General features: G+C 40.7%; 2 protein-coding genes across 5 annotated transcripts; both read left to right on the top strand.

Annotated features, from left to right (window-relative positions):
• Positions 1–281: 281 nt before the first annotated feature.
• Positions 282–8,478, top strand: LOC139401504 (phosphatidylcholine-sterol acyltransferase-like). Its single transcript, XM_071145707.1, has 6 exons — positions 282–630; positions 2,051–2,207; positions 5,565–5,680; positions 5,765–5,860; positions 5,998–6,222; positions 6,883–8,478. Exons 1-6 carry the CDS (start codon positions 483–485, stop codon positions 7,428–7,430), a joined length of 1,290 nt encoding a protein of 429 aa, XP_071001808.1. The 5' UTR covers positions 282–482; the 3' UTR covers positions 7,431–8,478.
• A 7,163-nt stretch (positions 8,479–15,641) lies between these two features.
• On the top strand, positions 15,642–25,879 carry LOC139401393 (zinc finger protein 148). 4 transcript variants are annotated; one of them, XM_071145684.1, is made up of 7 exons: positions 15,642–15,824; positions 16,863–16,984; positions 17,198–17,326; positions 17,515–17,638; positions 17,795–17,878; positions 18,002–18,120; positions 18,284–20,207. In XM_071145684.1, the coding sequence occupies exons 2-7, from the start codon at positions 16,895–16,897 to the stop codon at positions 19,934–19,936; spliced, it is 2,199 nt and encodes a 732-aa protein (XP_071001785.1). In that variant the 5' UTR covers positions 15,642–15,824; positions 16,863–16,894; the 3' UTR covers positions 19,937–20,207. The 4 variants fall into 4 exon arrangements, with proteins under 4 accessions (XP_071001785.1, XP_071001790.1, XP_071001786.1 ...); XM_071145689.1 differs by having other exon boundaries at positions 15,647–15,820; positions 18,284–25,879; XM_071145685.1 differs by having other exon boundaries at positions 15,673–15,824; positions 16,851–16,984.
• The last annotated feature ends 277 nt before the right edge of the window (positions 25,880–26,156 follow it).

The following is a 26,156-nucleotide window of genomic DNA, read 5'->3' as shown; positions in this document are numbered from 1 at the left end:
AAAAAAATAACTGCACAGGTCAGAGGAAAACAAGGTTTAGACAAACCCCAACTGTTTAAACCAAATGCTAGCCCAGTAGCATGGGGAAATATTGTTTAGATACTTTTTTCCAGGGGAGACGTAAGTTTCTGAATTGGCTGTGAGACAGTGGATGCACATTGTGAATTCAAATGGAACTGTTAGCAGGGATGGTGGTGAATAACTAAATCCTTACTATTAACCAATCAGCATCCAGGAACCAAACAACCCGTTTTATAATAGTCCAGGGGTGTATTCATTCCGCAGATTCTGTTGCAAAACGCTTCTTAAAGGAAGCAAATGGAACGAATCAGGGAGGAACCTACCTGAATTTGTCTAAAATAAACCCTCGTTTTAGTTGCAACTGTTAGCCGGGATGAATACAGCCCAGCTCTCGTCTGCCTGACCTAGTGAGAGAACTGTACATTTTGACTCGATTAAGATTTGGGCAAGATTTTGACAGAATGGGACACGCGCACTGCTGTACTGTGCTCCTTATAGTATTCCTTGCGCTACAGCAAGCTGCTGGATTTTGGCTCTCCGATGTCTTTCCATCAAGTTTCAAAACTCAAAACAAAGTGCCAAACAATAGCACTCCGCCGGTTCTTATAGGTGAGCAGATTTCTATTTCTTGATTAGTTTGCTGTGATAGGCCTATTACAACATGTTATATCTCATGGAATTCAATGTATGTTTTATGTGATTGTAATAGGCTATCCGTTTGCTTTCTTGTATACTGAAAGTCCAAAATGTATTTCACAAGACAGGTCGATTCTCTATCTAGAACTAGAAGCAAGTTCCAGGCAGTTTTCTATGGTTTCCACGAGGATTGTAGGTCCTTGAACTCAGTAATGGATGTTGGTGTGAATGTTAATTAAATCATATGGTCCTGGCTGGGTCAGGGATATACAGTGGTGAGATAAAGTTTGTGAAACCTTTAGCATTTTTGGTATTTCTGCAAAAATTTGACCAAAAATGTGATCAGATCTTCATATAAGTTCTAGTAGTAGATAGTGAACCTGGTTTAAACAACACAATAATTGTATTTTTTTCCATTTATTTCTTGAGTATATTGATCCCAACATTCAATTTCTTTGTCGGAAAAAGTATGTGAACCTCTAGCTTATTCATTGCAATGAAGTGTATTAAAGTTGTCCAAAGTTTAGTACACCATATATCCAAAAGTATGTGGACATACCTTCAAATTAGTGGATGTGGCTATTTCAGCCACAACCCGTTCCTGACATGCAATGTTCATCGACCAATATTGGCAGTAGAATGGCCTTATGGAGGCACCATTATAGGATGTCACTTTTCCAACCAGTCAGTAAGTAAAATATTTCTGCCTTGCTAGAGCTGCCTGGTCAACTGTAAGTGCTGCTATTGTGAAGTGGAAACATCTAGGAGCAACAATAGCTCAGCTGCGAAGTGGTAGGCCACACAAGCTCACAGAATGGGTCCGTGGTTGAAACACACACTACCTAGTTCCAAACTGCCTCTGGAAGCAATGTCAGCACAAGAACGGTTTCTTTTATTTTCATAACCATTGCATAATACATTCCTCATCTTTTCTGGGCGTGATGGGTTCATATTCTCGAAGGAGCCATACAACAAATTGTCATCCGCATCGATCATTTAATTGGGACTAGTAAATACACTGAACAAAAATATAAATATGATGGTTGTTAAATCAATATTTGCGCATTAAAGCGTTTACACTGACATTTCCTCACATAATTCAATTTACCGACACAAAAAGATCCCACCTTGTCTAGCATATTTTCTTTTGTCAACATTTGGAAAGTTAAACTAAAATGTTTGTTTCCATCAGGCAGTCATTACATTTTTTATCCAACATGTACTTTACTCGCATAAAAAGGTTATAATGCTCGTTTACACATGCAGTTTATGACCGGTCTGATTTTTGTACATGCGCAGACATTTCAGAAATGGTTCATACAGATATTTAGTAGGAAATTTACGCAATGTTTATATATTTATATAACATTTGACAACCTTTTTTTTTTACCAGTGCCTGGGACTGCAGGAAACCAGCTTGAAGCCAAGATTGACAAGCCAAGCCGTGTGCATTGGATGTGCTACAAAAAGACAGATGACTTTTTCACACTTTGGATTGACCTGAATATGTTCATGCCAATTGGGATTAACTGTTGGATTGATAATATAAGGTGAGGGAGAGAATGAATATGATCATAATAATTCTGTTTAGATCATGATTAATTCAATCATTTTAACTCTACACTTAGGGAGCATTTCCTAATGGTTCATTGTTGTAACAATAAATAATGCACTGTAATAGAAGACCATCTTTACAACCACAACTCTATTTTCACTAGTTTGGATTTGAGTCAAATCCAATCAAATCTTATTAGTCACATGCGCCGAATACAACAGGTGTAGTAGACCTTACAGTGAAATGCTTACCTACGAGCATAACCAACAAAGCAGTTTTAAAAAATACAGATAAGAAATAAAAGTAACAAGTATTTAAAGAGCAGCAGTAAAATAACAATAGCGAGACTATATACAGGGGGGTACTGGTACAGAGTCAATGTGCAGGGGAACTGGTTAGTTGAGGTAATATGTACATGTAGGTAGAGTTAAAGTGACTATGCATAGATGATAACAACAGAGAGTAGCAGAGGTGTAAAAGAGGGGGGCAATGCAAATAGTCTGGGCAGCCATTTGGTTAGATGTTTAGGAGTCTTATGTCTTGGGGGTAGAAGCTGTTTAGAAGCCTCTTGGACCTAGACTTGGCGCTCCGGTACCGCTTGCCGTGCGGTAGCAGAGAGAACAGTCTATGATTAGGGTGGCTGGAGTCTTCAATCATTTTTAGGGCCTATAGAGGTCCTGGATGGCAGGAAGCTTGGCCCCAGTGATGGCAATGCGAACGGCCCAGTACCTCTAGTGCCTTGCGGTCAGGGGCCGAGCAGTTGCCATACCAGGCAGTGATGCAACCAGTCAGAATGCTCTCGATGGTGCAGCTGTAGAACCATTTGAGGATCTGAGGACCCATGCCAAATCTTTTCAGTCTCCTGAGGGGGAATAGGTTTTGCCGTGCCCTCTTTGACTGTCTTGGTTAGAGGTCGACCGATTAATCGGAATGGCCGATTAATTAGGGCCGATTTCAAGTTTGGGCGCCGATTTGGTGATTTCTTTATTATATATATATATATATATATTTTTTTATACCTTTATTTAACTAGGCAAGTCAGTTAAGAAGACATTCTTATTTTCAATGACGGCCTAGGAACGGTGGGTTAACTGCCTTGTTCAGGAGCAGAACAGCAGATTTTCACCTTGTCAGCTCGGGGGATCCAATATTGCAAGCTTACAGTTAACTAGTCCAACGCAATAACGACCTGCGTCTCTCTCGTTGCACTCCACAAGGAGACTGCCTGTTACGCGAATGCAGTAAGCCAAGGTAAGTTGCTAGCTAGCATTAAACTTATCTTATAAAAAACAATCAATCATAATCACTAGTTAACTACACATGGTTGATGATATTACTAGATATTATCTAGCGTGTCCTGCGTTGCATATAATCTGACTAAGCATACATGTATCTGACTGAGCGGTGGTAGGCAGAAGCAGGCGCGTAAACATTCAAACAGCACTTTCGGCGTTTTGCCAGCAGCTCTTTGTTGTGCGTCAAGCATTGCGCTGTTTATGACTTCAAGCCTATCAACTCCCGAGATGAGGCTGGTGTAACCGAAGTGAAATGGCTAGCTAGTTAGCGCGCGCTAATAGCGTTTCAAACGTCACTCGCTCTGAGGCTTCTAGTAGTTGTTCCCCTTGCTCTGCATGGGTAACGCTGCTTCGATGGTGGCTGTTGTCGTTGTGTTGCTTGTTCGAGCCCAGGGAGGAGTGAGGAGAGGGACGTAAGCTATACTGTTACACTGGCAATACTAAAGTGCCTATAAGAACATCCAATAGTCAAAGGTTAATGAAATACAAATGGTATAGAGGAAAATAGTCCTATAATTCCTATAATAACTACAACCTAAAACTTCTTACCTTGGAATATTGAAGTCTCACGTTAAAAGGAACCACCAGCTTTCATATGTTCTCATGTTCTGAGCAAGGAACTGAAATGTTAGCTTTCTTACATAGCACATATTGCACTTTTACTTTCTTCTCCAACACTTTGTTTTTGCATTATTTAAACCAAATTGAACATGTTTCATTATTTGCTTGAGGCTAAATTGATTTTATTGATGTAATATATTAAGTTAAAATAAGTGTTAATTCAGTATTGTTGTAATTGTCATTATTGCAAATACATTTTTTTTTTAAATTGGCCGATTTTTTTCGGTATCGGCTTTGTTGGTCCTCCAATAATCGGTATCGGCGTTGAAAAATCATAATCGGTCGACCTCTAGTCTTGGTGTGCTTGGACCATGTTAGTTTGTTGGTGATGGGTGCACACTCTCAACTAGCTCCACTGCAGCCCCGTCGATGAGAATGGGGCGTGCTCGATCCTCTTTTTCCTGTAGTCCACAATCATCTCCTTTGTCTTGATCATGTTGAGGGAGAGGTTGTTGTCCCGGCACCACACGACCAGGTCTCTAACCTCCTCCCTATAGGCTGTCTCGTCATTGTCGGTGATCAGGCCTACCACTGTTGTCATCGGCAAACTTAATGATGGTGTTGGAGTCGTGCCTGGCCGTGCAGTCATGAGTGAACAGGGAGTACAGGAGGGGACTAAGCACGCACCCCTGAAGGGCACCTGTGTTGAGGATCAGCGTGGCGGATGTGTTGTTACCTACCCTTACCACCTGGGGGTGGCCGGTCAGGAAGTCCAGGATCCAGTTGCAGAGGGAGTTGTTTAATCCCAGGGTCCTTAGCTTATTGATGAGCTTTGAGGGCACTATGAGCTGAGCTCTAGTCAATGAATAGCATTCTCACATAGGTGTTCCTTTCGTCCAGATGGGAAAGGGTGGTGTTGAGTGCAATAGAGATTGCATCATCTGTAGATCTTTTGGGGCGGTATGCAAATTGGAGTGGGTCTCGGGTTTCTGGGATGATGGTGTTGATGTGAGCCATGACTTGCCTTTCAAAGCACTTCATGGCTACAGACGTGAGTGCTACAGGTCGGTAGTCATTTAGGCAGGTTACCTTAGTGTTCTTGGGCACAGGCACTATTGTGGTCTGCTTAAAACATGTTGGTATTACAGACTCGGACAGGGAGAGGTTGAACATGTCAGTGAAAACAATTGCTAGTTGGTCAGCGCATAAAGGAAAAAAAGGATTCTGCCAGACCTTGGTGAGTAATCACAGTCCTGATGTCCAGAAGTTATTTTCGGTCATAAGAGGCGGTAGTGGCAACGTTATGTACAAAATAAGTTAAAAAAGGAGTTACAAACAACGCAAATAAAAATAAATAAAAACACAATCGGTTGGTGGCACGTAAAATGTCTGCCTTCTCCGGCACCATCTTTCTTCATTGTCCTCAGCATTTTAGTGGTTGGGTTCATTTCCTTATGCAATAACATTATGTACCTACTGCATATTTCTTGCTACAGAATTGTATACAATAGGACAACTCGCAAGTCATCCAATTCTGAAGGGGTGTCTGTGAGAGTGCCTGGTTTTGGACAAACATATACTGTTGAGTTCTTGGACAACCACAAGCTGTCAGGTGAGAACAACCACAATGAGGCCATCTTTTCCTATGCCTTCTTTTTGATTATGATTTCATTGAATGAAATGTCTCCTTTTCCAGGTTATTTTAATAATATGGTTACACATTTGGTCTTCATGGGATATGTCCGCAATGAGTCTGTCCGAGCAGCACCATATGACTTCAGAGTAGCTCCGAGTAAGTGTCATCATGGACACACACACACACCATCCAACTGACAATCACTTTCCTGTACGGAAAGTGCAACTCATTAATTGTTTATGCACACATGCTTACACATAATGTGACTGTTCCTATTTGTCTCACCTTATCAGACGAGCAGGAGGAATACTTTGCACGACTGAAGAAGCTGATTGAGGATATGTACGAGAGGGATCAACAACCACTTTACATCCTGGGCCATAGCATGGGAAGCAATTATATCCTCTACTTCTTATATCAGCAGACCCAGGCTTGGAAAGACGAATACATCAAAGGCTTCATTTCACTTGGAGCACCCTGGGGTGGGGCTGTCAAGACCCTTCGAGTACTAGCATCAGGTACTGTGTCAGAATTTGGTGGACAGATTGAACAACCTCACCCATAGTAGAAACATAATATACTTGAGAGAACCTGATAGCCGGGTTGAAGTAGATTATATTGACCGTAATCACCTCATGTTGCAAAATCGTTTTACTTGCAGGGTGAAATAATTAATTTATTTCCTGGTAGGGGACTTCCTATATGTGCACACACTTGCACCAAAAACATTTATGGGCCTAATTATAGAATTACATATAGAATACCTGTTAATTCAATAGCATCTCTTTGGCCCTAGAGGTAAAGATTTGTAATTTAACTTTTAAAATGTATTACTGGACCTTTTTATTGTGGCCTCAACACAACCAGTTATGTTTTTATCTGATTGTTTGACTATCACTTAAGGGCTCCTTTACTAGGCTACCTGCACATGTTCAACCACTCGCAACATATATCCAGCCTCCAAACATTGGTGAATGGAAAGAGACATCTGTTACACCAAAAAGTGCCCCCACTATTTATTTTGCCAGGACACCGGACCGGACCGCCTTGCCCATGTCTTAATTTTCTTGAAAGGGTGGTCGGTCAGGTGTGTCTGGATTACATTGGCGAGTCACACATTGTCTGGAGATTGCCAAGAGAAAATTATTGATATTGAATGATAACAATTGTCTCCACAGGTGAAAATCTTGGCATCCCACTGGTGTCCAACATCAAGATCCGGGAGCAGCAGCGGATGACCACCACAAACCCCTGGATGCTTCCATTTGAAGAGGTCTGGCCTACAGACCACGTCTTCATCTCCACGCCATTATTCAACTATACCCGCCAGGACTACCAGCGCTTCTTTAAAGACATTGACTTTGAAGATGGCTGGTTCATGTGGGAAGACACCAGAAACTTGACAGCTGGTCTGCCCCCTCCTGGTGTTGAGATGTACTGCTTCTATGGTGTGGGGCTGCCCACACCGGTTACCTATATTTATGACGACCAGTTCCCAAATGCAGACCCCATAGACTATGTGTATGCTGATGGGGATGATACAGTGGACAGTCTTAGCCTCGGTCTTTGTAAACGCTGGAGAGGGAAGCAAGCACAGCCTGTCCATGTCAAGGAATTCAGGTCTATGCCCCACATGGACATAGTATTAAATAGGAAGGTGATCAATGTGGTCCAGAGTATTCTGGAGGGAAGATATGGTGAAGAGGATTCTACATTGATGAACTGATGAACATCCCATTGATTCCCCACTCATGCAAGATCAGGCCCAGCCGGACCAGCCTCCCAAATCTATACTGTAAGCTTTTGGGGAGAAAATTATTCACCCTCCCAATATACATACTATTACTGATGCCAGTAGGCTAGCTACCGAGGTGGACTTATACACAATGTACAACCCACTAGGAACACCTGCTCTTTCTATGACAGACTGACCAGGTGAATCCAGCTGAAAGCTATGATCTCTTATTGATGTTACTTCCAACTTCAATCAGTGTAGATGAAGGGGAGGATACAGGTTATAGAATGATTTTTAAGCCTTGAGATAATTACCACCCCATAATATTATTTGCGCCTCTACCAGATGGAAACTAAAAGTGTAATAGCTGTGCTCAATGTAATGGCACTTACAAATGTAGACCCTTCAAACACCCTCAAACAGGGAAACGGATCCCAATCAAAGGTGTTATCATGTGCTCCACTAAGGCAGTTATTTGTGTTATAACTTTTCCTTGTGGTAAAAATTGTGGGTAAAAGAAAGCGCAAATAAAAAATAAGAATCATGGAGCATCGTAGCACCATTAGGTGCAAAAACTAGACGTACCCAGTTGTGGCCCACTTTTTGGAAGCGAACCACTATTTCGTCCCTTCGTGAAATCGCCATCGAACATGTCACCCTCCCTAGAAGAGGGGGTGACCTCAAACGAGAGGCCGCCTGGATCTTTCATTTAAAGACCCCCTCTCTCTTGCTCCCTTCTGTATCAATGTAGACTTTGATCTGAAGCCATTCTTGTGATTGATTTTCCTATTCATTGTAAATATTTATAGGCCTATGTAGACAAAGTGTATCTATGACTGTATGTTATTAATTCATGCTTTTTACATGTTCTATTTATATCTGTAAATCAACCAATGAAATCAAGCCACACCCAGCCATGATTAGACACCTGTGTGTCCTTTGAAACTCTATAAACTAGTGAACCGCAGTGTTTGTCATTATACCCTGATGAAAACAGCTTGTCTGTCGAAACGTTGGTTATTAAAGTATTGCATCTGAACTCCTAGACTGTGCGGCTCGCCTGTTCTTTTTCGAAAGTTTACCTTCCAACAGGACAACAACCCTAAGCACACAGCCAAGATAACGCAGGAGTAGCTTCTGGACATGTCTCTGAATGTCGTTGAGTGGCCCAGCCAGAGTCCGGACTTGAACATCTCTGGAGAGCCCTTAAAATAGCTGTACAGCAACGCTCCCTATCCAACCTGACAGAGCTTGAGAGGATCCTCAGAGAAGAATGGGAGAATCTCCCAAATACCGGTGTGCCAAACTTGTAGCGTCATACCCAAGAAGACTCAAGGCTGTATTTGCTGCCAAAGGTGCTTCAACAGAGTACTGAGTAAAGCATCTGAATACTTATGTAAATGTGATATTTCCATTTTAAATGTTTAATACATTTGCAAATGTCTAAACCTGTTTTTGCTTTGTCAGTATCATTGGTATAAAGTACTTAAGTTAAAATTCTTTCAAGTACTAAAGTTTTTTTGGATATCTGTACTTTCTATATTTTTGACAACTTTTACTTCACTACACTACTAAAGAAAACAATGTACTTTTTACTCCATACATTTTCCCTGACACCCAAAAGTACTCGTTACATTTCGAATGCTTAGCAGGACAGGACCATTGTCCAATTCACACATTTATCAAGAGAACATCCCTGGTCATACCTACTGCCTCTGAAATGCTGCATTTGTAAATTCTCTGAGTGTTTTGAGTGTGCCCCTGGCAGTCTGTAAATTAAAATAAACTAGAAAATCTGGTTTTCTTGATATAAGGAATGTATTAAGCAAACACGTAAGGAATGTGAAAGGATTTATACTTGTACTTTAACTACATAAGTATATTTTAGCAATTTCATTTGCTTTTGATACTTAAGTATATTTAAAAACAAATACTTTTTTACTTTTACTTGAGTCGTTTTCTGTTAAGGTATCTTTACTTTTACTCAAGTATGATAGTTGGGTACTTTTTCCACCACTGGTCAGTATGGGGTTGTGTGTAGATTGATAAGGGGGAAAAAAACTATTTAATCCATTTTAGGATGAGGCTGTAACTTAACAAAATGTGGAAAAAGTCAATGGGTCTGAATACTTTCTGAATGCACTGTATGTGCACTCATCCTAACAGGTATTGAAATTTAATATGCATTTTGCCTTGTTTCATTATGTTTATCTTTTCCTCTCAGCATGATAGGACATAAAACATTTATTTGAAGATGCGCTCTATTCATGTGCTTCTAATGAGCCATTTGACTTTATGTTCGTATTCTTATCTTTTATTATTTCTTATTGTTGTTGCATTGTCGGGATGGAACCTGCAAGTAAGCATTTCTTTGGACGATGTATACCATGAGTATCCCATTCATGTCCATAACTGAGATGTATAATTTCCTTCTGTACACTTGTTCTCTGAGCTTACTGATGGACAAATCTGAAGATTTAAAAAAAAATAATAATAATCGGCCAAGGCATGTCTACAATGTGAGTTTCTGATATTGTACTATATTTAGTCTTTGGGGATACTGTTTTACATGAATCTAGTTGTGTAAATTCGTGTTCAATTGCTCAGCTCTTAATAATTTTTTGTAACAGAAATTGACTGGACATACAGTATATAGTGCCTTCAGAAAGTATTCATACTCCTTCATTTATTCCACATTTAGTGGAATACATTTTAAAGCCGGAATTCAAAATGGATTACATTTTTTTTCAATATCACCCATCTACACACTACCCCATAATGAAAGTGAAAACGTGTTTTTAGACATTTTATTCACACCCGAGTCAATACTTTGTAGAAGTACCTTTGGCTGTGATAACGGCTTTGAGTCATCTTAGGTATATCTGTATTAGCTTTGCACATCTGGATTTGGGGATTTTCTCCCATTCTTCCTTGCAGATTTTCTCAAGCTCTTTTAAGTTACATGGGGAATAGCAATCTTCAAGTCTTTCCACATATTTTCAATGGGATTCAAGTCTGGGCTTTGGCTGGGCCACTCAAGGACTTTCACATTATTGTTCTGAATTCATTCCAACATTGTTTTGGCTGTATGCTTGGGGTTATTGTCTCATTGGAACGTAAATATTCACCCCCAGTCTAAGGTTGTTTGCACTTATCAAGGTTGTTGGTTCTTATCAAGGATTTGCTTGTACTTGACTCCATTTATTGTTCCCTCTATCTTTACCAGTCTCCCAGTCCCTGCCACTGAAAAACATCCCCATTGCCAGATGCTGCCACCACTATGCTCAAGGGTTGGAGTTGGTGTTAGACGGGTGATGGGCTGCGCCGGGTTTTCTCCAGACATAGAGCTTTGTATTCAGGCCAAATAGTGAAAATAAATTATCATCAGACCACAAATTATTTTGCCTTATGCTCTTTCATGTTCCTTTTTGCAAAGTCCAGGTGTGCTGTTGTACCTTTTTCTCAGGAGTAGCTTCCACCTGGCCACTCTCCGATAAAGCCCAGATTGGTGAAGTGCTGTAGAGACTTTTACTTCTGTAAGGTTCTACCATCTCAGCTAAGGAACTCTGTAGTTCAGCTAGAGTGGTCATTGGGTTCTTGGTCACCACCCTGACCAAGGTCCTTCTTGCCCGGTTACTCAGCTCTAGGCAGAATCTGGGTAGTTACATATGTTTTTCAATGTGCTCTTGGAAACTTTCAACACTCTAGAAATTGTTTTAGAGAAGGGAAAGGAGATCCCTAGTCAGTTGCACAACTGAATGTATTCACCCAAAATGTGTCTTCCGCTTTTCACCCAACCTTCTGAATCAGAGAGGCCTTAATCGAGGTTAACAGCCTTGCTCAAGGGCGGAATGGCAGATTTTTCCACGTTGCCGGCTCAGGGATTTGAACCAGCGACCTTTTGGTTACTGGCCCAATGCTCTTGACCACTAGGCTGCCTGCCACCCAGGTGTATATACTATATACACTGAACAAACATGTGAAGTGTTGGCCCCACGTTTCATGAGCTGAAATAAAAGATCCCTGACATTTTTCGTACGCACAAAAAGCTTTTTCCTCTCCAATTTTTGGCACAAACTTGTTTACATCCCTGTTAGTGAGCATTTCTCATTTGCCAAGATAATCCACCTGACAGGTGTGGCATATCAAGAAGCTGATTAAACGGCATGATCATTACACATGTGCACCTTGTGCTGGGGACTATAAAAGGCCACTAAAATGTGCAGTTTATCACACAACACAATGCCACAGATGTCTCTAGTTTTGAGGGAGTGTGCAATTGGCATGCTGACTGCAGGAATGTCCATCAGAACTATTGCCAGAGATCTGAATGTTAATGTCTCTACCAAAAAACACCTCCAACGTTGTTCTAGAGAATTTTAGAGCCCAGGGCCTCCATATCTGGCTTCTTCACCTGCGGGATACAGACCAGCCACCCGGACAGCTGATGAAACTGTGGATTTGCGCAACTGAAGAATTTCTGCACAAACTGTCAGAAACTGACTCAGGAAAGCTCATCTGCGTGCTCACCGTTCTCAACAGGGTCTTAACCGGACTGCAGTTTGGCATCATAACCGACTTCAGTGGGAAAATGCTCACCTTTGATGGCCACTGGCACACTGGAGAAGTTAATCTGTGAAGATGGCAGACAGCGTGTATGGCGTTGTGAGGGCGAGTGGTTTGCTAATGTCAACACTGTAAACAGAGTGCCCCATGGTTGCGGTGGGGTTATGGTATGTGCATGCATAAGCTATGGACAACAAACACAATTATATTTTATCTATGGCAATTTGAATGCAGAGATACCGTGACAAGATCCAAAAGCTCATTGTCATGCCATTCATCCGCCGCCATCACCTCATGTTTCAGCATGATAATGCATGGCCCATATACTACCCACCATTGCGACCTGTACGCTCTCGTTGGCTGGCCCTCGCTTCATACTCGTCGCCAAACCCACTGGCTCCATGTCATCTACAAGACCCTGCTAGGTAAAGTCCCCACTTATCTCAGCTCGCTGGTCACCATTGCATCTCCCACCTGTAGCACACGCTCCAGCAGGTATATCTCTCTAGTCACCCCCAAAACCAATTCTTTCTTTGGCCGCCTCTCCTTCCAGTTCTCTGCTGCCAATGACTGGAACGAACTACAAAAATCTCTGAAACTGGAAACACTTATCTCCCTCACTAGCTTTAAGCACCAACTGTCAGAGCAGCTCACAGATTACTGCACCTGTACATAGCCCACCTATAATTTAGCCCAAACAACTACCTCTTTCCCTACTGTATTTTATTTATTTATTTATTTTGCTCCTTTGCACCCCCATTATTTGTATTTCTACTTTGCACATTCTCCCATTGCAAATCTACCAATCCAGTGTTTTACTTGCTATATTGTATTTACTTTGCCACCATGGCCTTTTTGCCTTTACCTCCCTTATCTCACCTCATTTGCTCACATCGTATATAGACTTGTTTATACTGTATTATTGACTGTATGTTTGTTTTACTCCATGTGTAACTCTGTGTCGTTGTATGTGTCGAACTGCTTTGCTTTATCTTGGCCAGGTTGCAATTGTAAATGAGAACTTGTTCTCAACTTGCCTACCTGGTTAAATAAAGGTGAAATAAAAAAAATAATAAAAAAATGTCGCAAGGATCTGTACACAATTCCTGGAAGCTGAAAATGTCGCAGTTTTTCATGGCCTGCATACTCACCAGACATGTCACACATTTGAGGATGTTTGGGATGCTCTGGATCGACATGTAAGACAGCGTGTTCCAGTTCCTGCCATTATCCAGCAAATTTGCACAGCCATTGAAGAGGAGTGAGACAACATTCCACAGGACACAATCAACAGTATGATCAACTCTATGCATTGGAGCTGTATGAGGTAAATTGTGGTCACACCAGATACTGACTGGTTTTCTGATCCACTCCCATACCATTTCATAAGGTATCGGTGACCAACAGATTAATATCTGTATTCCCAGTCATGTGAAATCCATAGATTATGTCCGAAATAATTTATTTAAATTGGCTGATTTCCTGATATGAACTGTAACTCAGTAAAATCTTTGCGTTTATCTTTTTGTTCCATGAAGACAGGTGTTTTCTTTCTAAATCTTGTCCAAATTGGCCACAGGTGGATTCTAATCAAGTTGTAGCGACATCTCAAGGATGATCAAAGGAAATTGGATGCACCCGAGCTCAATTTGGGTGTCATAGCAAAGGGGTGTGAATACTTATGTAAATGAGATATTTCTGTATTTTTCAATATAATAAGCAAATCCAATGCAAGTCAATGGAGACTGGAGAGTGAGTAATTTTACAGCGTTCTCCAATTTTCCCAGATCTTAAACTGTTTCAGATCTAAATACTTTTTGGTATATAAATTGTCTGGACCAATATATAAAGAATTCCACACACACACATCCCTACAGTATATACAATCTAAGCAAATCCAATGCATGTCAATGGGTGGCACACAATTGGCCCAGCGTCATCCGGATTAGGGTTTGGTATTGGTAGGCTGTCATTGTAAATAATAATTTGTTCTTAACTTACTTTCCTAAAAAAGGTTAAATAAATAAAATTAAAAAGTGAGGCATGCATTCTTCCTCTTTCTCTGTGGTATGCGTACACACATACCACAGACACACGCTCCCACGCACATACACACACTTCCTGGCACTTCACACAGGCAACCGTTGCTCGGTTCCGGCAGACAGAACATCTCAGCTGATGGTAAAAAAAACATGACATTTTCCAGGAACCCCCACTGGTGGTCTACAAGCGTGGCCACAATATTGGGGAAAGCCTAGTGAGATCTGCTCTTGCCCCGAGCCCACTCAGGCACCCAATACAAATGGGAATTACAAATGTGGCTCATGCACAGTGCAACAGCATGCCGAAACACAGGACAAAAAAAATCCTGTACGGGGTGTCATCTCATGTAAGACAAATGGGGTCATCCGTGAAGAAGACATTTCTCATGGTAGGGTGGGGTATGCAACTTTGAGTACTTTCTGACAACTTTATACCATAGGCAAACATGTATGGAAGGTTTTGTTTCAATCAAAAGGGGTGCAGACAAAAAGTGTTTAAATTCCTCTAGAAGGTCCCACACAAAATAACAGTTCTACAGTTCCCAGAAACGAAACATTCAATCAAAGAAACCAGCTAGGACATCCGACTAAACAACAATAACTTTAAAGACCTGTATTTGTAAATACACATTCAGAAGGATTGTTATTCCTACCAGGTGTTGCTTAGCTGAGTGCTTCACTTTGTGGGGTATCATTATTCAACTACATACCAATTCTGAATATGTGAAATATGAAACCCAGATTTAGCAAATGCCAACCAGAGTAATTGTATGTGTGTGTTTGTGGTGTTTAATTCAAATTACACTAAATAAAGTATGAGCATGTGTAATATCTATATGGTTCTATGGGTAAGGAACACACCATAATGATGAAGCAAAAATAGTTTTTTTGAAATGGTAGCAAATGTATTACAAATAAAAAAACTAAAATATAAAATTTACATAAATATTCAGACCCTTTACTCAGTACTTTGTTAAAGCACCTTTCGCAGCGATTACAGCCTTGAGTCTTCTTGGGTATGACGCTACCTAAAAATCACGTCTGATCAATTGAATTTACCAAAGCTGGACTCCAATCAAGTTGTAAAAACATCTCAAGGATGCTAAATGGAAACAAGATGCACCTGAGCTCAATTTCAAGTCTCATAGCAAAGGGTCTGAATACTTATGTAAATAAGGTATTTCTGTTTTTTATATGTAATACATGTTCAAACATTTCTAAAAACCTTTTATTGCTTTGTCATTATGGGGTATTGTGTGTAGATTGGTGAGAGCAAAACATGTATTTAATCAATTGAAGAATAAGGCTGTATGTAACGTAACAAAATGTGGAAAAAGTCAAGGGGTCTGAACTTTCCGAATGCATTAATTATTTGGCTAACTAGTTAACTTAAATGTTTTGTTTTTTTGTTAACGAGGACGTTTAATACGATAGCATTTCTTATTTTTAAGTGTTTGTTGGACGCATGAAACTTCATGTTTGGTGAACAAGTAGCTCGTAGCATAGTCTTGATTTTCTTCTGTCATCATGTTCTAATCCAGTGTGAGCTCAGAAGAGATGCAGAATAAGGGTTGCAAAGCAGAACACACATAGTGCTTCACTACAGGTGAGCCGCAGAGCTATCACGAAGCTGAACAACTACGGTACAGTCCCCATGCGCTGCAGTTGGGCCAGATGCGGTGATGTTTCTTTTCTGTCGTGGCGTATATCACACAGCGGATACACTTTTCCCAGATAAACCATGACTGTTGAACGACCTTATTAGACCATAAAGTAGGTAAGCAGGCTAACGTTACGTAAGTTAGCTAGGCTAGCCAACTAATGCTAATAGCTGGCTAACGTTATGTCAGTTGTGAACAGTTTGGTCTGCCGTGCTTTTAAGCTAACGTAAACTACGTCTCGTTTTGACTTGTCTTGAGCGAAGCTAAATCTTGATTTGATTTGAGGTATTGTAGCTAGCTATCTTAGTTCTGGTTGTTGTTGGTTCTGATCAGGCATAACTAGCTAGCTAGCTTACGTTTGCCATTCACAGCTATGTAGCTAATTATATACTGCAAACTACGTTAGCTAGCTAACGCTTGTCCACACTACCGGTAGTTTTCTAGCTAGCTAACGCAGTTGTTACTTGTTTAGCTAACTAGCGAAAGTTGTCTAACGAAAGTTGTCTAGCTAACTAAAGTTACCTATAATAACACCTAGTTACATATTTAGGTAGTTCAAGTACGTTAATCTAGTTGGTTAACTAGCTAATTTATCCAGTTGACCACTAGCGACAGATGATGAAATATTAACGTTAGCTAACTATAGTATGGTCAAAAAGCCTAGTTTTATTTCTGACGTTAATTTTTGGGCAGGTCGACGTACTATTATGAGTAAACGGGTTTGTGTTGGCTAACGTTATTAGGTTGGTTGATCATCTTTAGGTAGCTAACTACGTTATCAGCTAAACCTCAGATTACTCAATGATGGCCCCACTAAATTGTAGCTAGCAAGCATTTGTAGTGATTTATTATTAACGTTAGCCTATTGCTACCAAAGCTAAATACTGGTGTTTTGTTTGTCTTTACCTAACTAATACTTCTGCCCCCGCTTAACAACACAGACACCTAGCTAGCTAGGTCTCTAGTAAAGATGAACATTGATGACAAGCTGGAGGGGATGCTGCTAAAGTGTAGTGGGGTAGTGGATGAGAGGGTGGGGATAGGGGGAGGGGGTCTGGTCGTCATGACCCTAGGCGAGAGGGGGTTAGCCCACCACCCCCTGTTAGCTGATGATGATGATGAAGAGGATGATGACCTGACAGGGGTTTCAATAGTGTCTCATGACTTGATTGCAACTGATGAACTGATGGTACATGAGGAGACTGTGAAGAATGACCGGGAAGAGGGAATGATGCAGAGACTCGCACACAAGCTTCCATGCACGCTCCACATGCCTGTGAGTACATGCATACATACATCATGCATACATTCTTATTGCAATACATGCACTGTCGTGTAAACCATGACTTTGGGTGAATCTCAAGTCTTTGTTTTTTTTATCTCTTTGCCTCCTTTTTGAAGAATTGGGATTCACCCATTGAGAGCGTTGTCATTCTTACTATAATCGGTGAAATTAATTCATGCGAAGTGATTAAACAATGTTTTGCAGGTGAGCATCAAACAAGAGTTGAAGCTGTCTTCGGATCCACTGATGCTGGGAAAGAAAGAGAGAAAACAGCCCAGGGACCTCACAACAGAGTGTCACAAGAAGAAGAGAAAACAGCGCTCTCCTGCCAAGGTTATATATTTGCTTGACACTAGGTCATAATCACATGTTAGGTCCAGATTAAAGATGTATATTGTCACTTGAAAACTACCAGATGAAAACCAAATGTTTTTTTCTGGGTAAAGTCCCCGCTTTAGTTGTGAAATAATTGACTGACCTTTTGTTCTTGTCTTTCCATACATCACTCCCCTTTTTGTTAGATTCTCACCATCAATGAGGATGGATCATTGGGTCTCCAGAGTCCAAAGTGTCATGTATGTGGGCACTGCAATGCAGCCTTCCGAACAAACTACCATCTACAAAGACACGTCTTCATCCACACTGGTATAATGTATTTTATGACGGTCAAGTCTGTTGATTAGCATTAAATGAACACAACAATTATTGTTAGTTACATTGTCTGCATAATAAGTAGGCTAACACAATTTCCCATTGAATAAATGCAAGAAAATATGGTAACTTACTGTTGCTTGGTTTCAGGTGAGAAGCCATTTCAGTGCAGCCAGTGTGATATGCGCTTCATACAGAAATACCTTCTCCAGAGACATGAGAAGATCCACACTGGTAAGAGAATGCCCCATGAAGCTATGATTGAACTATGGTAGCCAATGATTGGTCAAAGTCCCACCTGTTGAATGTTAATGTTACTAGCCCACAGAATAACCTGTCCCTTTGACTTTCTATTAGGTGAGAAGCCCTTCCGCTGTGAGGAGTGTGGCATGAGGTTCATTCAGAAATACCACATGGAGAGGCACAGAAGAACCCACAGTGGAGAGAAGCCCTATCAATGTGACTACTGCCACCAGGTTGGTTATTTATGTTATCAAAGCAAATGACAATGAACTTAAGAGTTGGGCTTGGCAAGACTGCACAAACAGCTCTGGTTTATAAAGCATGCAGAAGCTATTTAAAAATAAATAATTGTACTACTGTCCTTGTATGCCACAAACCCATTCTTGTTTCCCACAGTACTTCTCCAGAACAGACCGGGTTCTAAAGCACAGGCGTATGTGCCGTGAGAGGAAAGCCCACAAGACAGCAGCAGCGGGGAAAGATGGAGGACTCCTGAGCGACACAGAATCTCTGGGCTTCTCCTTCCCTGCCAAGGAGTGCTCACTGCCCAAGAAGAAACGCCTGAAGACCTCAGACAAGTCTCAATGTGCTCTCTCAGCTGCTGCCACTGAAAACGTTGCCACAGTCGCTTCTCTTGGCGACATGGATAGGGAGGTGGAGCAAAGACAGAGCAAAATTGAATGTCTACCTCTCTATGTGGTTACCTCCAAGGTGGTTAAAGACGAGTATGTGATGGCAGATTATTCTGTGGCACTTCCTGACACATCTAGTGGGCGGCAGTTGGGGCTGGGTGGGGAGAATCTCTCCTCTGAGGAGATTTATCCTCCCAAGCTGGTTCTCAAGAAGGTCCCCAAGAGGAGTCTGAAGCAACCAACTGAACCTGAACCACCTGAGAGTTTATCCCCTTTGTCCTCTTTCGAAGACTGCAAAGTCACCAGGTACACATTTGAGATTGTTGACAAACAAGGTCTTCTGGACGTGGATGTGGCTAACTCTGACCTGGAGCCAGTAGACGCTCTCCCAGGAGGGCAGACGAAACCAGCATCCAGCAGCACACACTACGACGATGCCATGCAGTTCCTGAAGAAGAAGAGGTATCTCCAGCAGGTCGCTATGGCCAACAACGACAACCGAGATTACGCTGTTAATGTAAGCAGCATCGCGTCCCAGCCTTCCGCTACACAAGTCGCAGTGGCCAGCGTCATAGACGAAACCGTTCCCGCCACCATCTTGGAACCCCAGCCGTTGAGCGTCGAGCTCAAGTCCAATCACGACAAGAACGTGCTCCCGGATGAGGTTCTCCAGACTCTCCTGGACCACTACTCAAACAAGGCCAACGTGCAGCCAGATATCTCCTTCAGTGTGGCTGACACTGAGGTGACATCCAGCATCTCCATCAACTCCTCCGATGTGTCTGAGGGCAGCCCGGTAGAAAGCTTGGGAGGTAACTCTCAAGCCCCATCAGCAGAGAAATCTAGCCTCCTGCACGAGTACTCCAAGTTCCTCCAGCAAGCACTGGAGAGGACCAGCCAGAACGATAGCTACCTGAGCAGCCAGAGTCTTACCTTTGTCACCGAGAGCCCCAGCCTTTCCAACCAGCCTCTGTTCTCTACAGAGAAGCAGTACCCTTCCCCCAGTAGGTTTAGCGCTGGTACTGGTAAGTCAGGGATGAACTCTCCACTAAGGTCTACCTTGGAGAAACCCCATTTTGGACTCCTTGTAGGGGACTCCCAGCACTCTTTCTCATTTTCGGGGGATGAAACCACTACCTCGGCCGTGTCGCCAACCGAAGATTTTCTGGAGGGAGTTGCGTCCTCGAAAAAGACTGATGCTCAAGGGTTGCATCAGACTTATCAAATCAGCACCTTCGATCAGAACTTCCCGTCGCAGTTCCAGACCTCACGTTCTGGAATCACCTCCCAATTTACTATTGCCAATGGACAAGTCAGTCTGCGAAGTCACGGAACAGACTTCTCTGAATTCCCCATTGAGACGAGGTCTCAATTGAACTCTTCCCCTGATGCTACAAGCAGTCAAACGTTTGGTTGAGGATAATATTTACATTATTCTACGATAATTTTAAAAGGCACTTTATACCCATATCCTCTGTCCTGTCAAAATAGGTTACACTGCAAAGGTGGGTGTTGCTCAAAGCATTTAATGATTTCAAAATATATAATTTCTGTTAGATTAAAGTGGTCAATTTTACGAATCGTGAAAAATAAATAAATAATAATGTATATGAAGCAAAACATAAAATTGGCTTTTTGGGGAAGAAACTAAAGCCTGACCTATGTTGTTTGGGGGTATGGTTCTGATTTTTTTTTGGGGGGGGGGGGGGTCTAAAACTTAGTTTTAGATCTACCGATTTACTGTTTTACAGCGTGGAAATTAAGTGTCATTTTCCCACACTGAATTCTCAAATTGCCACCCCAAAAAGGAAATTGTCCAATAACTATGCTTCAAATGTTGTTTTCATACATTGTGATAATGACACATCATGAAAATGGACTCAAGTGTTCAGATCAGCCCAGTAGTGAAATGGATTTGATTGCATAGTCACTCTATTTTTGTCTCCAATTTAATTTTCTGCTTGACTTCAATCATGTTTCTTCCACCTTTTTATTGCTTTAACTCTAACTAGGTATCTGTGCCTGTATTTATAAAGTGTCTCAGAGTAATAGGAAAGATTTTAACTAACCCAAGATGGACCAGAGCCTGTAGTTTCCAATGGGCACAAATTAATCATAGTGGGCAGAACAAGCAAGGAGGTGGGCAGAGCCAGCATGAGCTAGTGAGATCCTATTGGCCTGTTCTAGCATTTATTTGCATATTTCCGTTCGGGAACGCCTACACTGAAGTACGCGTGTGCAATAACTCAATTCGCCCTTGAACTCCTAACAAAGGTATTTAAATAATGAAAATTCTTTGGCGAAGGGTGACGTCTACAAAACGCAGTCTATTCTGTTGGAGATTCTAGTTTTGGAAACAGCTGTATGGAGATCAAATGTCTCGCTCCATCTTTTCCCACTGCCGGCCACTGAGCTTCCTAACATCCCCATAGTGAGTGGAAATGCCAACCGGATGCTTCACAATTATTTATATATCTGGCTCATTGTTTTAACTGTGGTAATGTTGCTGGTCTAGGGTCAGTTTTGCCTTTTCGATCATAATGTATGGACAGAGGGGGCTGGTCCTAGATCTGAGACCATATGAAGGGACCCTGTTACCATGTGACGTGTCGGCATAACAGTCCTGCTATATAACTGCTGAATGTAGAGTTGTCCACTTGTTGATTATGTATAGTTGCTTGCTAGACTCCTGTTTTCAAGTTGACACCATGGTAAGAGTGGGTATCCTCATGGTGTATAGCCTGAAATATATAGTTTTGATTTGATCATATGATGATCACAAGATTTTGATTTGATCAATCTTAATTTGAAGTCAAGTTATTCAAAGCTCTCCCCCTGAAAGAAATGTATGAGTTTGTATGGTTGATGGTGTGGAATCAAGTGTATAATTCATAATCAATCACCAGAACTTGCTATAAATAGGTTGTTATAATGGCTAAGACAAATCTAGACATTTGATTTTTCTTAATATTAAATTGTTTGCACAATGGACCTTAAGTGAGGTCATGTGGTGATAACCTCATTCAGATATTTTTAGAGTTTAGATTATGGTTAAAATGAAAACCGAAATGCTTTGGTATTGGTCATAAAAATGTTACACATATTTGAAGCATGCACTTATCAGGAAACAAATCATGGGTCATTGCTTATGTATTAATCTAAACAGTCATAGGATACTTGAAATTCTCTAAGGGTTGGTACTCTTCGGGCTGGTTTTCCAGTACCAGGTTAAGACCACAGGACGAAACACACTTCATTATGGGAGAATGTATGTATGTCAGTCATTGTAAGATAATTGCCCATTCAGCACTACTTTATATCGTACATTAACACATGTAGCTGTAAGAGATTCAAACGATTGCTCCATTTTATTTAGGCTCCTGTCCTGGAAAATACAGTTGAAGTCGGAAGTTTACATGCACCTTAGCCAAATACATTTCAAATCAGTTTTTCACAATTCCTGACATTTAATCAGAGTAAAAATTCCCTATCTTAGGTCAGTTAGGATCACCACTTTATTTTAAGGATGTGAAATGTCAGAATAATAGTAGAGAGGGATTTATTTCAGCTTTTATTTCTTTCATCACATTCCCAGTGGGTCAGAAGTTTACATACACTCAATTAGTATTTGGTAGCATTGCCTTTAAATCGTTTAACTTGGGTGAAATGTTTCAGGTAGCCTTCCACAAGCTTCCCACAATAAGTTGGGTGGATTTTGGCCCATTCCTCCTGACAGAGCTGGTGTAACTGAGTCAGGTTTGTAGGCCTCCTTGCTCGCACACACTTTTTCACTTCTGCCCACACATTTTCTATAGGATTGAGGTCAGGGCTTTGTGATGGCCACTCCCAATACCTTGACTTTGTTGTCCTTAAGCCATTTTGCCACAACTTTGGAAGTATGCTTGGGGTCATTGTCCATTTGGAAGACCCATTTGCGACCAACTATTAACTTCCTGACTGATGCTTCAATATATCCACATAATTTTCCTTTCCTCATGATGTCATCTATTTTGTGAAGTGCACCAGTCCCTCCTGCAGCAAGCACCCCCAAAACATGATGCTGCCACCCCCGTGCTTCACGGTTCGGATGATGTTCTTTGGCTTGCAAGCATCCTCCTTTTTCCTCCGAACATAACCATGGTCATTATGGCCAAACAGTTCTATTATTATTTCATCAGACCAGAGGACATTTCTCCAAAAAGTATGATATTTGTCCCGATGTGCAGTCTCAAACCATAGTCTGGCTTTTTTATGGCAGTTTTCTTGCTGAGCGGCCTTTCAGGTTACGTCGATATAGGACTTGTTTTACTGTGTATATAGATACTTTTGTACCTGTTTCCTCCAGCATATTCACAAGGTCCTTTGCTGCTGTTCTGGGATTGATTTGCATTTATCACACCAAAGTACGTTCATCTCTAGGAGACAGAACGTGTCTCTTTCCTGAGCGGTATAACGGCTGTGTGGTCCCATGGTGTGTGTACTTGCGTACTGTTGTTTGTACAGTTGAACGTGGTACCTTCAGGCGTTTGGAAATTGCTCCCAAGGATGAACCAGGCTTGTGGAGGTCTACAATTTATTTTCTGAGGTCTTGGCTGATTTTCTTTTGATTTTCCCATGATGTCAAGCAAAGAGGCACTGAGTTTGAAGGTAGGCCTTGAAATACATCCACAGGTACACCTTCAATTGACTCAAATGATGTCAATTAGCCTATCAGAAGCTTCTAAAGCCATGACATGATTTTCTGAAGTTTTCTAAGCTGTTTAAAGGCACTAAGTCAACTTAGTGTATGTAATCTTCTGACCTACTGGAATTGTGATCCAGTGAAATAATCTGTCTATAAACAATTGTTGGAAAATGTACTTGTCATGCACAAAGTAGATGTCCTAACCGACTTGCCAAAACTTTGTTAACAAGAAATTTGTGGAGTGGTTGAAAAACGAGTTTTGATGACTCCAACCTAAGTGTATGTAAACTTCTGACTTCAACTGTATATTTTATTAGTTCTGTGCTTTTTGAAGTATTTCTAGCCTCCACCGTATGGTTGATAGTCATTCTTGGTGACTGTCAAGTCAAACTACTGCTCCATCTGGACTTTCTGAAACATACAATTCAAGGTTAATGGTTACTTTATTGTTAAGTGGAAGTGCAACTTTCCCCTCTTTTATAAGCGCTTCCCTTTCACACATTTTAGCCCTCTTGGTATTTCAGCAAAGACTGACCACTGGCATCGCTTCTGATTTCCTACCTTCATGAAAATTTAAATCAAACTTAATTTAGCAATATACTGGTATATTTATTATTAGGCGTTTTCTGTGTTTCTCACCTTGGTAAAATTGTTAGGATGGCTTTTAGTGCCCCATAAAGCTCTGAACATCAAGCTTTGACTTGCAAAATTACATTTTAATGACATTTTCTATTTCTTTATAGATATTACAATGCATAACTTTCTGAATAGTAAGGCAGAGGTTACATAAAAGGGTTTCTATGGTATATATTGAATCAGAATAATTGTTGCATGTGAAGCGAAACACAACGGCCACATTTGAAATGTACCTTGACAAATTGAAATGAGTATTCTTTTTTATATTGCCTTAGTCATTTTTGTCTTGCATGATGTCTCTCCTTTGTGCTTTATTGTTAATGTGTCTTTTAAATTGTTTAGTTAACATGCTAGCTATTAAATCAATCTTGTCAACATTGTTTTACATTAAATGCTAGCTTCTCTAACTTGTTACATTTCTACAATAGGTTAAGAGATTAGATTTAATGTTAGGTGTTACAATACCCTTGTTCTGGATTCAACAGCTACGAAACTTTGCTCTGTAAACATTCCCTCTGTACAATGTCTAGAAAGTTGGTCTCTCTGCTATAAGTAAGTTGTGTATTTTCTGTTCTGGACAACCTGGTGTAATAGCTACATGACTGGAGACTGGTCTATAATGTTTTATGGAACGTCTTTCTTTTCATTAGGTTGCCAATGCAATTTATTGTTTGTCAATACACAGCTACTTCATGTTCTGTGAAACCATAGCTTTTTGCCACCCATTTTTTGAATTTCTCTCAGTAGTGATTTGGATAGCATTGGGTCCACAGCTATGATTTGACCTGCAGTAATGAAGTCCACCCATCCTTACATGAACTAGTAGTTACAGTATTGTGGACTGGACTGTCAGTTTGAAGAATACCTGGATTATCATCCTCCTAAATTAATCAAATTATTATTCATTGTCATGTGGCATATAGCTGAAATGTTGACATGTTAAATTAATCAATCATTAGGTGGTTCCAAAAGATTTCCATTTTGTGTCAAATTGTCATCTGATTGTATGGTTTTAGTGTTCAATGAGACCTAATGTACACCAGGGAAAGAAAGCACTTTCAAAAGCACAGCGTGTATTTCTCCATGACCATCTAAGACTGCGTATACACAGGCATCCCAACTCTATTTTTCTAACAGTTGGTATTTTGATCAATCAAATCTGCTCTATTGCACATAATTGGGCAGAAGATCAGAATTGGGCTGCCTGTGTAAACACAGCCTTAGAGAGACAGTGTACAAAACATTAGGAACACCTTCCTAATATTGAGTTTTGCCCTCATCAGCCTCAATTCGACAGGGCAAGACTACAAGGTGTCAAGCGTTCCACAGGGGTGCTGGCCCATGTTGACACCAGTCCTTCCCACAGTTGAAGTGGATGTAACCGGTGACATCAATAAGAGATCAAAGCATTCACCTGGTCAGTCCATGTCATGGAAAGAGCAGGTATTCCTAATGTTTTGTATACTCTGTGTATATAATACCTATAATATAAGTTTTAGACCCCAAAAGCAGCACCTTCAACCCCATACAGAGGGAACTAAACATATTTCTGTTTATCTTTGTGAAAAAAGCAACCAATTTTTGGGACAGTTCCACCACAGTAACCCCCTATACATAAACTGACCGTAAGTGTCCTTGTATAAGCTGGTGAAAAATGAAACTTGTTTCATCAATGTGTGTGGGGGGGGGGGGAGAATATCAAAGTTAAATTATTTTGACAAATATTTTGTTCTATTTTTGAAAATGCAATGTGTCACTTGTAAAAAGGTTCTTCCGAAGTATGTAAGTCATATACAGTCATTATTGCAGACAGTTCTCAGTTAATATTAGATAATTGTTTGATTGTGAATATGTTGAGCTTGGGCAATTGAGGACAAAATCTTCTTCGTTTTGAGACCGAGTTATTTAGATTTTCATACTGGATCATTGAACTAAAGGAAGCCTAAAAAAACATTTGTTAGTCAAGTTATGATAAAGTATTGAATTATTCAATTTCACAGGTGGTTGATCAAAAGCCAGATGTTGATTTGCAGTCTTAAGTTGTCCATTTGAGTGATCTGTTTTTTATATATATATATATAAATATGTCATGTACTGCTTTAATTGTAGCTGATTTATTTCAGTAAATTACTATTAGATGTGAGATCTGATTTGAATGTTTTTATTTTTTTTGAAGGACATGATGAACATTCTCAGTACAGCAGGCCTGCAGTTTCTTAGTAATATAAACCTAATAATTAAAGGTAATTGATTAGGCTTTTTTCCATCATAGGGCATATAAAATACACATAGTCTAACACTTGTGAATTCGCCTTGG

This window comes from Oncorhynchus clarkii, chromosome 3 (assembly GCF_045791955.1).
Source record: "Oncorhynchus clarkii lewisi isolate Uvic-CL-2024 chromosome 3, UVic_Ocla_1.0, whole genome shotgun sequence".
Lineage (NCBI taxonomy): Eukaryota > Metazoa > Chordata > Actinopteri > Salmoniformes > Salmonidae > Oncorhynchus > Oncorhynchus clarkii.
The sequence above is the reverse complement of the archived record's forward strand: the minus strand, read 5'-3'. Positions and strand labels throughout refer to the sequence as shown.